Raw genomic sequence first — 14239 nt, forward strand, 5'->3', positions numbered from 1 at the left:
TGGGGGTTGGGGGCGGGAGGGCTGAGACGGGTTGACAGGAAGGCTGCGCTTACCGGCAGCGGTGTCAGTGATCCGTGGCCATTAGCCTGTCCCCTCACTCTCCCTGCTTCCATCTGTGCTAGTCGGGGTCCTAGACTTGCTTCCTGCTCTTTGGGCCAGAGGTAAGTGCAGCCTTCTCAGCTGGCAGTTGTGATCAGTATTGATTAGCTCTCATCAGAAGGAAAAAAAAAAGGTGAACAAGGGGAATTGGGGAAAAAAAAAAAAAGATACTTAAACCCTTTATTTGACCTACCATCAGTTCTCAAACCTTCAGTGGTTTTACTTGGATGACTTTTTTTTTTTTTAACCTGGCATCAGGACCGCATATAATGTGTCATTCAGCATTCCCAGTTTCAGTCTCTAAAACAGAGGGACAATCTAAACCCTGAAGCAAGGGCAAAATCCTTGTAAGCTTCTGAGAGCTCTTCTTTCCCCTTCTTTGATGATGGTCACCAACTTGGTTGCAGTTGTCACGAGACTCATGGATGCATCAAAGACCATTTGCCCAGAAAGGACCCTCTTGCGCCCATATCGAATGAGTGTGTGTTACCTAGTGTATAATTGCAGATGGGATTCCCATAAGAAGTAAATGAGTATCAGCAGGTGTCCTAACGGGCACCACTGAACCAGGGGAAGTGGCAGCTCAGCTCCGGCCCCCAAATACGTGGACTTCTGCACGTTCAGCAAACGGAGGGACCGGCCAGTCTGTCCTATGGAGGGAAGGTTGAAAACACAACTGTAGAGCCACACGATGGGAAGTGTTCAGAAGGCCCGCCACCCCTGCTCGTTACCTTACCCACCAGAGACCCTTCCCGTGAGAGGCGGTGGGGGCTGTGGCTCTGCTCAGCACTGTTCATTGTTCTCTATCTGGCAGAGGAAGAAAACCTGGAAGATCTTACAAGTTGAGGAGAGGCGTTGTGGGGGGTTCCTTCAGCCTATAAAAAAGAATATACTTAGAATCTGATCTTTGTATTGAGAGAGAGACAGAGATCCAGAGAGAGTGCTCGAGAGCTAGCAGGTGCTTTGGCACATGGTTTTAAAACCAGCTTGAGCACCTCGGCTTCTTTGTGAAGTGTCTCTAGCCAGGAAGATGCCCTGGAGAGTTAGTTATGGTCCTGCCATCCAGGCGTTTCAGCTTTAGGCGTGGGCTCCCCATCCTCCCTGCCAGACCCCGTCTGATTCCCAGTCCCCTCCAAAAAGCCGTCCAGGTGACCTCAAAAAAGGTCTCACTGTAGCATCTTGGGGCATTCCAAGGCCACTGGCCCCCATGATATGCAGGCAGATGCAGAAGCAGAAGCAATGGTATTTAGGTGTTTGCATCATCTCGGATAAGGTTCTCTCCCAAGAATTTGTGACTCTTAATGGCCGTGCCACACACCGCGCTGATTTAGAGCTGAAACTGCTCTGTATGCCTTAAGGATGTTCAGACACATCGGTTACTGTTGTGCACGAAGCGACTCTATTTTATGGGTTTTAAAATTTGAATTAAACATGAAACGGAGGGCTTACCAGTTGAGGGTGCACTCTCTGAGTTGCCCAGGGTCTCCATGCCTATGTTTCGAACGGCATTTAGGAGTTCCCGTTGTGGCTCAGTGGGTTAAGAACCCAACTAGTATCCATGAGGATGCGGGTTTGGTCCCTGGCCTCACTCAGTGGGTTAAGGATCCGGTGCTTCCGTGAGCTGTGGTATAGGTGGCAGATGTGACTCGGATCTGGCATTGATGTGGCATGTGGCTGGCAGCTACAGCTACAATTCCACCCGTAACTTGGGAACTTCCAGATGCCACAGGTATAGCCATAAAAAGAAAGAAAAAAAATTCACTAAAACCAAAATGGACTGGCTAAGGACAGTGGGAGGTGAGAAGAGTGGGGAGTGGGGGTAAGGACAGTGGGGGTTGCAGCAGCGGGCTCCCCAGGGTAGGGAGGACCTCCTGTGGGGGCTGGTGGGGGGTGGCCGGTCCTGGCTGAGTCTCCTGCGCGCTCTCAGTTTGTTTCTAAAAGAACCTTGGCCAAGATGACCCTTCTGATTCTTTCCTTCTTTCCTGCCCCCTGCTGGGGCTGGGCAGTAAGACTTGGGGCGGGGGGTGGGAAGATGCCTCCTCTGTCCCTTAACCATCCAAGGTGTGATTCAGCGTCTCCTCCCAAAACCCCCTCTGACTCCAGGGTCCCTAGAAGACTCGGAACCTGAAGCAAAGGTCTTGCCTCTCCCTCTTTCTTGTTCGCTTGGCGTCTACAGAGACCCCACCCCACCCCACCCCGCCCAATCTCCTGCTGTTCAGAGTCAGGGAGGGGAGAGATATGGTGACAGGTCCTGTAGCCTAGGTGACATGACCAGAGGGCGTTTCCCAGCCCGTCCATCCCATTCTGCACCTGGTTCACTGGTTCAGTATCCTTCCCTCCCCCAATCATTCATTCCCTCCCTCATTCATTCATTCATTCATTGAGATGTGATTAACATACAACCGCACGGCTTCAGGTGTACAGCCTCCTGATTTCGTGGGGGGGTATGTCACGGAATGATCACCACAGCAGGTCTGGGTCACATCCGTCCCCACGCTTAGACTTTATTTTTTTATGGTGAGAACTTTCACAATCTGCTCTCTCAGCATCTCGGTACCCAGGACAGCGGCATTCACCACAGTCACATGCTTGCTGTCCATCTCCAGGGCTGCTTTACCTTAGAACTGGAAGCTCGTATCTTTTTTTTTTTTTTTTTTCTTTTTAGAGCTGCACCCTCAGCGTATGAAGGTCCCCAGGCTAGGAGTCACCTCAGAGCTACAGCTGCTGGCCTGCCCCACAGCCACAGACACGCCAGATCCGAGCCACGTCTGCAACCTACGCCACAGCTCACGGCAACGCCGGATCCTTAACCCACTGCGCAAGGCCAGGGATCGAACCCACACCCTCATGGTTCCTAGTTGGATTCATTTCCACTGCGCCACGACAGGAACTCCCTATGGCAGGTTCTAACCCTGCTGAGCCGCAACAGGAACTCCTGGAGTTTGTGTCTTTCGACCCCTTCACCCATTTACAGGCACTGTCGTCCCCCCCACACACCCAGCCTGGCCTCTGGCAGCCACCCTCCCTGCTCCCTTCACTCAGCTTGTTTTAGACCAAGGCTCGCTCACTCTTTCTTTCTCCAGGGAGGTATTTTTTTTTTTTTTTTTTTTTTTTTTTTTTGTCACCTGTGCTTGGCATCGGCAAGAACAGAGCACGGTCATTGTCAAGGCTGCTGCCTACTGGCCGAGCAGTGCGCGCCCTGTTCTGTTTGTACCTTGCACCCGCCCTCCCCGAGTGAGAGCGGTTATTGCCCCCTTTTAAATGGATGAGCAGAGAGGTAGATGTTAAGTCCTTCGTCCACGTTGCACGGTTAGTTATTGGAAACCTGGGATTCAGACCCCAAGTCCCTCCTTCCAGAGTCCACATCCTTGCTCACGGGCTGTGCTGCTCCCCAGAGCAGGGCGAGCGGGACGGGAAGGGAGTCTGTCCTGGAGCTGGACCCCAGCCCGCACATTCCAGCCACCAGGCCCCGATCTTGCCTCCATCTGATGTGTACGATTCTCAGAGTTCCCTGGTGGCTCAGCAGGTAAAGAATCTGGCATTGTCGATGCCATGGCGTGGGTCACTGCAAAGGTGCAGGTTCGATCCCTGGCCCAGGAACTTCTGCATCCTGTGGGTGCAGCCAAAAAAAAAAAAAAAGTGGGTATGGTTCTTTGCGTCTGCAGCTTCTCACCCATTGGTGAGAAGACCATCAGTTGATGGCGAGACCTCTCATCAGCGCTACCCTGGGTTTCCCGTCTCACACTCACTCACACACCCCCATGGTGTGGACACCTGGCTTCCACCCAGGTGATGGTGCAGGGCGAGCGGACTATGTCTTAGCACCAGCATCATCCATCACTGGTCAGTTCCTTCATGGAGACGCTGGAGGTGGGGCAGGAGGGATCAGCCTCGTTCTGTGGCTGCGGGGAGGGCCCTACCAGCCAGCAAATGGTTCAGCTGGGACTAGAGGCCTGGATCATTCCAGAACCTGTTCCAAGATACAGTCGCTCCTGACAGGTACAAAGGGGAGCCTGGGATAAGCTCCCTGTGAGTGTGAGGTCCTGGGAGGCGGGGAGACGCTAAACCCGGCAGAGCCAACTTCAGGGGCCCGCCTTGCCCGGGTGAGGAGTTGCCAGCCAGGAGTTGCCAGCCGGCCTGCCCCGCGGGAATCCCAAGCGCCAGCAGGTGGCGACGCTGAGTCCCCCGCCTCACCCTCAGGGGAACAGTGGGAGGCCGTGTCTCCGCTTTAGGGCAGCTCCCCTGACCGGAAGGCCCTTGCCTACCGCCTTCCTCCCTCCTCGGAAGATCCCGGGAGGCCAGAAGAGGGTGTGTCCGGTCCTGCTCCTGCCTCCTGCCTATTGATGAGCAAACCCATTGCTCCCAGGTTCTTCCTGGCCACTCGCCTTGATTCAGCTACAAAGGGATCCCCAAACCAGGTTCCTCTCGTTTTCGCAGAAGCAGTGAGTGGCCGTGGGAAATCTCTGACATCCACACAAGACGGGGGTGTCTGTGACGTGACTTCTAAGGGAATCGGCTCTTGATTAATTGAACTTGGTCGTTTTTAAATAAGATGCAGTTCGTCTGGCGACTGTTGCTTCTTCATGGGATAAAACAGTGCATAGAAAACGGGGGAACTGCTTATCTAATCTTCTGGCTGCCTCCCTCTGCCCCGGAATAGCTTCCCTCTCTTGGCAGCAGGCCAAGCAATTGCATCGTTTTTCTCTTTGGGCTGCGTTCTAGACGGTCAGACCTTTCAATCCAGCAGTTTTCTTCCGAAGGTGAAGATGCTTTGAGGACCCCAAGGGTATCAGTGTTGCCCTGGTGACTGCTTTGCTCTGTCGTAAAGATTTCTATTACCTTTTGAAAGCGTCAGCGAACCTCCGATGCTTGTCCCCTGGACACGCAAGATGCTGCCTCCCCCACACGAAAATCACTTCAGCTGGGAAAGTGGTGACTTTTGTCAGCACAGCCACCTCTTTATAAAACCTGCAGTGTGCGTTTGCCTCTCGGCTCTTGGTTGCTCATGCTTTGCCGCTGACGTTTAGCGGGTCTCTTTGGTCCCTGGCCCGGGTAAACCTGGAGAAGATCATTGGGGAGCCTGGCGTCTGGCGTTAATGGTGCTTAGAAATCAAAGGTGTCCCCCACCAGCCTTGATCCCAAATGCCACGCCTCCCGTCTCAAATGGGAAGGGTCTTTCTACCTGAAAGGGAACAGGCTAAGGAAGAGAGGACGGGGCGAGGCGTCCATCCTTCGAGCTCCTCTGTTGATCCCACAGGGAAACGTCCTACCATCATTGCCAACATTGCAACCTGGCGGTGTTGGTACCTTTTCTCAGGTGCAGTGTTCAGCTTTTTGCTCTTTTCATCCTGATAAATTTGGAAACCCGAGGAGTGTCGTTAATGGTCCCTGGCAGCCCCTTTAAATACTGGGGAGACACAACCAGAACTTGCCCCAGGGCTTTTGAGTGGCTTCCAGGAGTGACTGGCCTAGAGAAGAGGCTTACTTATTGCTGGAGGGTCCACAGAGCCAAGACAACTTGAACACTAGTGGGTCCCGGAGAGCGATGCTTTGGAGAGGACAAATATTAACAGTGACAGTGGACAGGAAGGGGTCTCTGGGGGTAACGGTGTCGGAAGATGTCCCCGTCCTGCGATGTGCTGCTTTAGCCCCTCTTCCCCACCGTGTCCCTCACTGAGGCTCCCCCCTTCCCTAAAGGACCCACCTCCCACCGGCTGCCACTAGTCCCACACCTTGGAGCTTTTGTTTTAACCCTGCGAGGTGAACGTGACCTTTCAGGTGGACAGAATGTCTTGGTGGGAAAGCTGTGCCCTGAGCAGCGCGGGAGAGGGGACCCTCAGGGCAGCTCTCCCGGCGGAAATGCGGTGGCGATGGGCGCTGGCCGGTGCGCCCCCTGCAGGAAGGTCTGTCTCCTGCATCCTGGAGGTGTTGGCTCCCAGTTATTCCCCAGACCAGAGGAAAGTGAATCGACCCCCTTCTAAATCATGCAACAGAAGCCAGCCGAGGGCTCCCTTTTTTTCCAGCCCCCTCCCCCCCCCAAAAAAAAAACCCAGTGTCAACCCTTCAGGGTCCCTCTTTCTTCACGTGTGAGTTTGGTAGGATGATTATACAAATAGAAAAGTCACTTTAGGAGTTCCCGTTGTGGCTCAGTGGTGATGAACCCAACTAGTATCCATGAGGACGCGGGTTCGATCCCTGGCCTTGCTCCGTGAGTTGGGGATCCGGCGTTGCTGTGAGCTGTGGTGTAGATCCCAGACGTGGTTCCAATCCGGCATTGCTGTGGCATAGGCGGGCCGCTGTAGCTCTGATTCGACCCCTAGCCTGGAGACTTCCATGTGCTGAGAGAAAGAGAGAGGTCACTTTACCTCGAGGGACCCACTACATTGAACCAATTTCCTGGCAGAGGAAAAACACCGTGCTCAGCCCCTGACCTTGACAGAGTCCGCCCCTGTGCCCCCCAGGAAGGCGCAGTTTTTTTGACACTAATATCTGTATGTTTCTGTCCCTGCAGCCTTAGGAAAATCCAAAGGTACGGTATCCTCGGGTAGCTGCCAGGCCACGTTCAGTCTCTGACAGCTAAGCAGGCTGTGCCTTAGCGAGCGCTGCAAGGGGGTGAATGTGCGTGTCTGGTTGCTTGGCCAACTTACTTAATGCTGTGTTCCCCTCGTTCAAAGGGCACCGGGGCCCGGGCGTGACCGGAGGCATGATCAGCCCCTTCCCTGCTGCGTAGACCCCGCAGAGGCTGAGCTCGGCCAGCAGCCTGGGGCTGGCGCGGGACCCTGGAGTCGGTCCCGTGCCCCAGACCCCGCCAGGTGACCGGAAGGAGGCGGATGGATGTTTAGATGCTCCCTGCGGGTCGGCGCCCTGTTCTAGGCTGATGCTGCGCCCCCTTCGCTGTCCCGCTCTCCTCCATCTCCCGTTCGGGAGGAGCGCCCCTCCCGCCCCCCGCCAGGGAGCCCCACTCTGCTCCGGAGGGAAGCTTGGATGCGGGGGAAGCTTGTCGGGAGCCCCGCCCGGAGCCGCCAGGATGCTGGGACTGCGGAGCACGGCCGCCACCTCGCTTCCCTGGCCCAGGAGATGCTCGGGGCTGCGCTGCTGGACCGCTTCGAGGGGGGGTGAGCCCGGCACCCAGCGCGGGGGGGTAAGCCTGGGTGTCTTTGTGTCCCTGCCAGCATGGGCGTGAGGGTCATGGACACCTCGTGGGTGGCTCGAAGAGGCTCCTCGGCCGGCAGGAAGGCGTCCTGCGCCCCGCCCACCATGCAGCCCCCCGCCCCGCCGCCGCCCGCCGAGCTCGCCGCCCCTCTGCCGTCACCCCTCCCGGAGCAGCCCCCCGACGGCCCCCCTGTGCCCGCGCTCTCTCCATCGGGCCTGGGCCTCCTGCCTGGGGCTGAGCGGACCAGGTAAGCCAGCCGCTGGGCCCCCTCCTGCAGTGCTCATGGGGTGGGAGTGGGGGGACTGGGTTTGCTGTGCCCACTCGAAGCCTCTTGGATGTGGTCCTGGCCCCCCCATTTCTAAGCATCTGCGTGTGGCTTTCTGCGTGTGCTGGTCCTCAGTCATCCTCGGCTCCTGGATCCTCAGGGGAGTCCAGGCTTTCCAAGAACAGAACCCGCAGGCACACTTTCAAGGTGGCAGCTTGCGCTGCAAGGCAGGGATCCCAGTGCCCAGCTCCTCCTACCCCTCCAGTGCCAGCTCCTCCCACCCTCCCAGTGCCCAGATCTGTCCGTCCTTCCCAGAGCCATTACTGGTTCCCTGGGGGGTATTTTGTATGGTTCCCTGGGTTTTGTCTGTCTGTCTGGTTTTGCTTTTTCTGGCTGCACGGTGGTATGTAGAAGTTCCCAGGCTAGGGGTCCAATCAGGGCTGCAGCTGCCAGCCTACACCACAGCCACAGCAATGCGGGATCCTTAACCCCCTGAGCGGGCCCAGGGATGGAACCCACATCCTCATGAATACTAGTCGGGTTCTTAACCTGCTGAGCCACAGTGGGAACTCTGTTCCATTGTGGTTTTGTTTTTGCGTTTTGTTTTGTTTTTTCCTCTTCTCTGGCCATTTGCAACCCTGCCCATGTGTCCTCCAATAGCCTGAGTCCTGTTACAAGGCCCCCTCCCCTGAGGGTGGCAGGCCCTCCCTTCCCTCTGGCTGCCCCCAGCCTTCCTGAGGCCCCTCCCTCCACCCCTCCTGGCCTGGATGCTCCCTCCAGCCAGGCTCAGCCCCGCCTCCTGCCCCTCTGCTTAGCCTTAACTCTAGCCCCAAACTCCTGCCACTTCACTCCCCAGCTCGCTGGCCAAGTCCTGCATCCCCAGAACCAACCAGCTTGGAGCTGCCATAACTGTGTGGCCTCCATCTGGTCCTTCTGATAATCACCTTTCAGCCTCCCTCCCCCAGGTCAGCGGCACCTGTGCTGCAGAGCGAGGCAGGAGGCTGGGTAGTAAATGCTTGTTCCTGGGATGCGGAAGTGGGGGCGGGGGCGGGAAGGATGAGCTTCTTGGTCCTTCCATTCATTCCTCAGACAAATGTCGCTGTTCCCAGGAGGAAAGGACAGCCTATGACCCCATGGCAAGCAATTTGTTGCTTCGTGTGTTCCTTTGTTGTTGTTTTTCCATCTGCTGGATGGTGGCAGAGAAGGATGGAGATTTGCCATGAATGCCTGGCTGCCTCCTGACCTTGCACCCGGAAAAGGATGAAAGACAATTTTTTTTTTTTTTTTTTGTCTTTTTAGAGCCACTTTGCGGCGTATGGAGGTTCCCAGACTAGGGGTCAAATTGGACTACAGCTGCTGGCCTACACCACAGCCACAGCAACGCGGGATCGAAGCCGCATCTGCGACCTACAGCACAGCTCACGGCAACGCCGGATCCTTAACCCACTGAGCGAGGCCAGGGATCAACCCTGCGTCTTCGTGAATACCAGTCGGGCTTGTTACCACCGAGCCGCACCGGGAATTTCTTAGCCACCTGAGTGAGGCAGGGGCTCCTGTTCCTGCTGCTGTCATCAGTTTCAGTCACAGGACAGAGCCGGGAACCGTTGCTTGTCTCGCGTCTGAGTGCGATGGGCTCTTTCCCCGGGAGTGACCTGGCTGCGGTGTCAGGCGTCTCCTGAGAGTCTGCTTGAATGTGGTCTTGCCTCCGTGCCACGTGTCGGAGAGCTAGTGGCCCGTTGCTCGAATTCGCTGCCCCAGCCCCGCTGCCTGTCCCCAGCTGCTCCAGACCCTAGCTCTCCACCACCTGCTACTTGCAGGGACATTTAGGGAGGAGATGGGCTGTGGCTGCCTTTGCAGGAAGAAACAGCCATTGCAAAGTATTTGGTTTCCCACCCTCCCCACGGCCCAGCTGAGGGCATCAGAAGCCCGGGAGGCTCCAGCTGGGAAGAAGGAGGGCTCCCAACTCTAGAGTCACCTCCCCTGACTCCCTAGGAGCTGCCTGGAGCATCAGGTTGAAGACAAACGCGAACCTGCGGGGCCGACAGAGCGATGGGTCACTTCTGCTGTGGGCGGCGTATGGGGTGGGTGGTGGGAGGAGTCGGCCGAGGGTTTGCCGCCCCCGGTCTGTGCACTGGAGTGGAGCAGAGCGCCTTCAGATTTGTATCGCATTCTTCGGAGGATGCCCCTTCTTTGAGGACCTGGTGACGCGGGCTGCCTCTTAGCAGCTCCAGAAGCCCTCCCTGCCACGGACCCTACCCCTCTAAGCCTGGAGGACTGGCTCCCGTGTTTGGGAGCACAGCCGTGGCCTGGGTCAGCCCTCCCACCTGCTGGGGTCCGTCGCTGGGTTTGAGGACGGCTTTGGGGTGCGGTGGAGGCTCAGGGCGGGTGGCTGCAGAGGCGGGAGGCCGCCAGCAGCACTCGTCAGCATCCTGACCCTCCGGCCCTCTGTTCGGGGACCCCCAAGTCGGTCACAGGCTCTGGAGCAGCTCAGGGCCCCGCCTCCTCTGTGTCTGGAGAGAGGGCAGAGGCGGGGAGAGGTGAGCAGAGGGCGCCGGCCTGGGTACCACATGGAGAGGGGAGTGGGACCAGGCCCTCAGAGCCCCGGGAAGGGACGTGCACATCTGGGGGCATCTCAGATGCCCGAAGAAGGGCTGAGACGACCGCACGTGCCCAGAGGAACGTGTGCTGGTCCTGAGGTTGCCCCAGTTCAGGGCTCCCTTGTGCTGTGTGCTTGTGTTTCAGCACTTCCAAAAGCAAGGAACTTTCTCCAGGATCTGGGCAGAAAGGAAGCCCAGGTTCCAGCCAGGGGACACCCAGTGCTGGGGCGCAGCCGGGCACCAGCCCCAGTCCCAGCCAGCCGCCCGCGGACCAGAGCCCTCACACCCTCCGGAAAGGTATGTCACCGCCGCCACGTGGGGCTCAGGCCAGAGGCAGCTGTCACACCACCCAACTCACTTTCCTCCATCAGCACGGATAGACAGACTTCCAGAATCCGGTTTATTGAAATATTCCTGGTCTAGGCACGGGAGCTTCTGGAAATGCACCAGCCCCAAGTGGGACTCTTTGCTTGTTATTCCTCGGCTTGCCACTTCCAGCGGCAGGCCTGGGGTGGGGCGGACACAGGACCCTGCTTCCTGCTCCCAGGACCTGGTAGGACATCCCAGGACAGCATGTGTGTTCACCCACCTTGCCAGGCCTCCCACCACTGGCCACGCTGGCATTGTCTGTAGAAGGGGCCACGGTGCAGGAAGCCTGCCCTTTGTTTCTCTAGCAGGGCTAAGAATTTCATCACCGGCCCCCTGAGCCACCTGCCCCGGGTTTCTGCTTCTGGAACCCTGCAGAGGGCCCCATTTTTCTCTCTGCAACGACCCCCAAAGCTGAGGCACACTCCAGGGTGACATTTTGTACTTGGGGCTACGCGGGCTGGGCATCACCAGAACCCCCTTTTTTTTGGCTTCTGTCATCTCTCCACAGAGCCTGGGAGGTGCTTAGAATAGCACGTGGTTTAATTTGTCCCCAGTCCAGGCGTGTCCGCTTCTAGGTGTGGCTTTGGGATGTGGGACCAGACTGGTTCATCCTAGCCACATGCGGCCCCCTCCTGCCGTCGGGGGATCCAGGCTGCAGTGCAAGCCCCTCCCCCCGCCCTGCCGTCTGTTTGACCTCATCCCTCACACGACCCCACGGATGGTCATTGAGCCCCTGCTACATTCAGAGTTTTTAGTTGTGGCCCAGATGTCAGTCTTTGGCCATCTTTGTTTCCACGACTTTTAAGCACCTCCCCTGCCCCAGCCGCCCCAGGCAGGGCGATGGCAACACCCTGTTCTCCCCAGTCGGGTCGGAGCTCCTGTTCCAGGCCATTGGGCTTGCCGCAGTAGGACGTGGGCCCTTTCATTCGTCACAGCACCTTGGACCCAGGCAGGGGGTTCCCAGGGGACACCATCATTGGAAAGGCAATACTGCCCCCTAGTGGCGTCCTGAGGTTTGCACCCCTACGGAGCAGCTCAGAGCCGTCGCTGGGAAAGTGCAACAGTGCCCCCTCGTGGCGCACTGAGGTTTTGCACCCACTCAGTTTTTTGACGCTATGCCTAATTTACATCAGGGCCGAGTCCTGTCCCCATGGCTAAATGTCACCACAGACATCGCGGTGATGTCACTGCCCCCCCCCCCCCGCGGCTCACTGGGGTAAGGTGATAACTGGGCTCGCCACTGGAGGAGAAGCACGTACCTCCTGCATCAGCCAGGTTTTATTCTAAGCCATGACTTACACGCTGCTTGACGCCCGTGCTCGCGTTTCGTTAGAAAAGAAGCCGTGGAGGAAATGCGTGTCTTCCCCGCGAGGTTTGGGTAAAACCCCCGGGCTTGCAGCAGACAAGATGGTGTAGGAAACTGAACCCAAGTTGGAAGGACTCGGGCCTGCTTCTTGTGTAGTGTGCACTCGAGAAGCTTGCGTCCCTGGGGTGGACTGGGGGTGGGTGGGGGGAGAGGGGAAGGTGTTCTTACGGCCCATGGATGGCGGCCGTCACTTAACCCCATGTCCTGCCTGTTTTCTCCTTCAGTTTCCAAGAAGCTGGCACCCATTCCCCCCAAGGTCCCCTTTGGCCAGCCGGGGCCCCTGCCTGAGCAGCCCGCCGGCCAGCCGTCCCCACTGAGCCTGTCCCCGACGCCCCCCAGCACGCCGTCACCCTACGGACTGAGCTACCCCCAGGGGTACTCCCTGGCCTCGGGCCAGCTCTCCCCCGCGGCCGCGGCGCCGGCCCTGGCCTCCCCCTCCGGCTTCACGAGCACTTTGAGCAAATCGCGGCCCACCCCGAAGCCGCGGCAAAGGCCCACGCTGCCGCCGCCCCAGCCTCCCAGCGCCAGCTTCGCGGCCTCCAGCCCGCAGTCCGCGGAGCATCCTGCACTGGACGGCGTGGCCCCCGGAGAGAGCATGTCCACAGGTGAGCGAGCCAGGCTGCCCGCAGCCTCCTGCTCCTCTAGCACAGGGGCTGTGGGCCGGGGCCCGGTCTGCTGGCACCATGCGTGGCATCCAGCATGATGGCAGTAGGCCCCGGGCCAAGTGTCCTGTGATGGGGGGGGTTCTGAGTCTACAGTTAATTTGGAGGTTGAGCACCCTGAGTCGAGTGGGTGGGGCTTCAGGAGAGGTTGAGGATGCTGCCTGGTGGGGACAGCACAGCGGTGCCCTCCAAGCACAGGTGAGGTCGGAGGCTGTCTGCGGGGGTACTGTGCCCCATCCTGCCTGGCATATATGCCTTGTCAGGTCCATGACTTCTGAGCAACACAGATTTAAAAAGGGGTCAGTTTTAAACAATGCCTGCCTCCTGCTTCCCTGAGGAGCTGACTGGGCAAGCCCACCCCCTCGATCTAGCTTAAAAGAGCTACTTTCTGCCAGGAAAACGGCGAACACGCAGCACACACACACTCCCCCGAGGGCTGCTCGGCCCTGGGTCCGGGCAGGACGTCCCGAGGGCTGTGCTTTGTCCGCCGCCCCTCGATTTGATGGAAGGTGAGCCCAGGACCGCTCTGGTCCAGGAGCTGGAAGCACAGATGGGCTGCTGCTTAGCTTCCATGTGACTGAGGCGCAGCTGCTCCGGGCCCCCTAAGGCTCGGATTCAGATTAAGTCCCCGCAGAGCCTGTGAACGCAGCCTGCGCTGGAGGCTCTTTTTCGGGAGAACCTGTGATGGGAGGCGGCCTGGGCCGCTGCCCTGCGGGCTGGAGGGGCTGCTCTCCCAGCCCCGGGGAAGGGACATGGGCGGTGGAGGGGTCCGGCTCAGCCCTGCTCCCGTGAGCGGGCCTCTCGCCCCCAGGACAGTCCCGGAGCAGGGGGGCTGTGGTCCGGCGTGGCCCGTCTGTGGTGCTGGTCTGTGTTCTGTTCTCGTCTCATCGTGTTCCTCTCTCCCCATCCTGTCACTGTGTTCTTGCAGCTGTGTGACACGGGGGACGCGGTTGTGGATACGTGTGAGGGGGATTCAGGGTAAGCGGCCCCGGCCTGGCCCCTTCCGCTCGCAGCCAGGCCGCAGCTCCGCGCTCTGCATGCGCCCCACCCGCACGGCGCCTCCCGCAGAGGCTGCGGCTCACGGGCCTCCTTCCTCTTCTCGGAAGGAGGTGGGGGACACATCCAGGCCCCGCTTGTCCCCTCACCCCAGCTACTCCCCCTCACTGTTGTCTGGAATGAAGGGGAGACGGCCCTGTCTGTCACACCATGTGTCTGTGTCACCGGGCCACCTGCTGCATACGTGTGTCCTATGTTTGGAGGCTCAGGTGCACCCCAGCTTAGGGAAGGCAGGGAACCTAGTGTCGGTTCTAGAACCTACCACCCTGAACTCCTGGTCCCCAGCATGTCTAGAGTGGCCAGGGCCTCTCCGTCCAGCTGAGACACCCCGGGCACCTCTATACCAGCCTCTGCCTGGCCCCCTAGAAAGAGCAGCTGCTCCAAAGGGAAGCGACCCAAGAGCACAAACGAAGCCTGACGGAAGCCTGTGCTCTGGCCTCAGCAAGGAGGGGCCGCCAGTTACCTGGGCGCCTGCAGACGCGTGACAGGCACCACTCCCGGGCATCTGGCGCCCACCTGGGCCCCACGACTGGCCCTTCTGGAGCCCCCGACACAGGACCAGCCCCCTCCCGGCAGTCAGTGGGGTGTCTCTGCCCCTGCGCCCCAGCTGCCTGAGCCACGTCCCTGCGCAGGTGTCTGAGGGACAGCCAGGATGGCACCTTCCCCCCTGAG

At 58.7% G+C, this 14239-nt stretch overlaps 1 protein-coding gene across 1 annotated transcript in view; it reads left to right on the forward strand.

Moving 5' to 3' along the window:
* The window catches only part of ARHGAP44 (Rho GTPase activating protein 44), a 156807-nt gene that overhangs the window by 140700 nt on the left and 1868 nt on the right, over nt 1-14239 (forward strand). The window contains 3 exon segments of the mRNA XM_021067892.1: nt 7272-7499; nt 10260-10411; nt 12074-12454. Of these exon segments, the coding sequence (XP_020923551.1) occupies nt 7272-7499; nt 10260-10411; nt 12074-12454 (761 nt within the window).

This window comes from Sus scrofa, chromosome 12 (genome assembly GCF_000003025.6).
Source record: "Sus scrofa isolate TJ Tabasco breed Duroc chromosome 12, Sscrofa11.1, whole genome shotgun sequence".
NCBI classification, from domain to species: Eukaryota; Metazoa; Chordata; class Mammalia; order Artiodactyla; family Suidae; genus Sus; species Sus scrofa.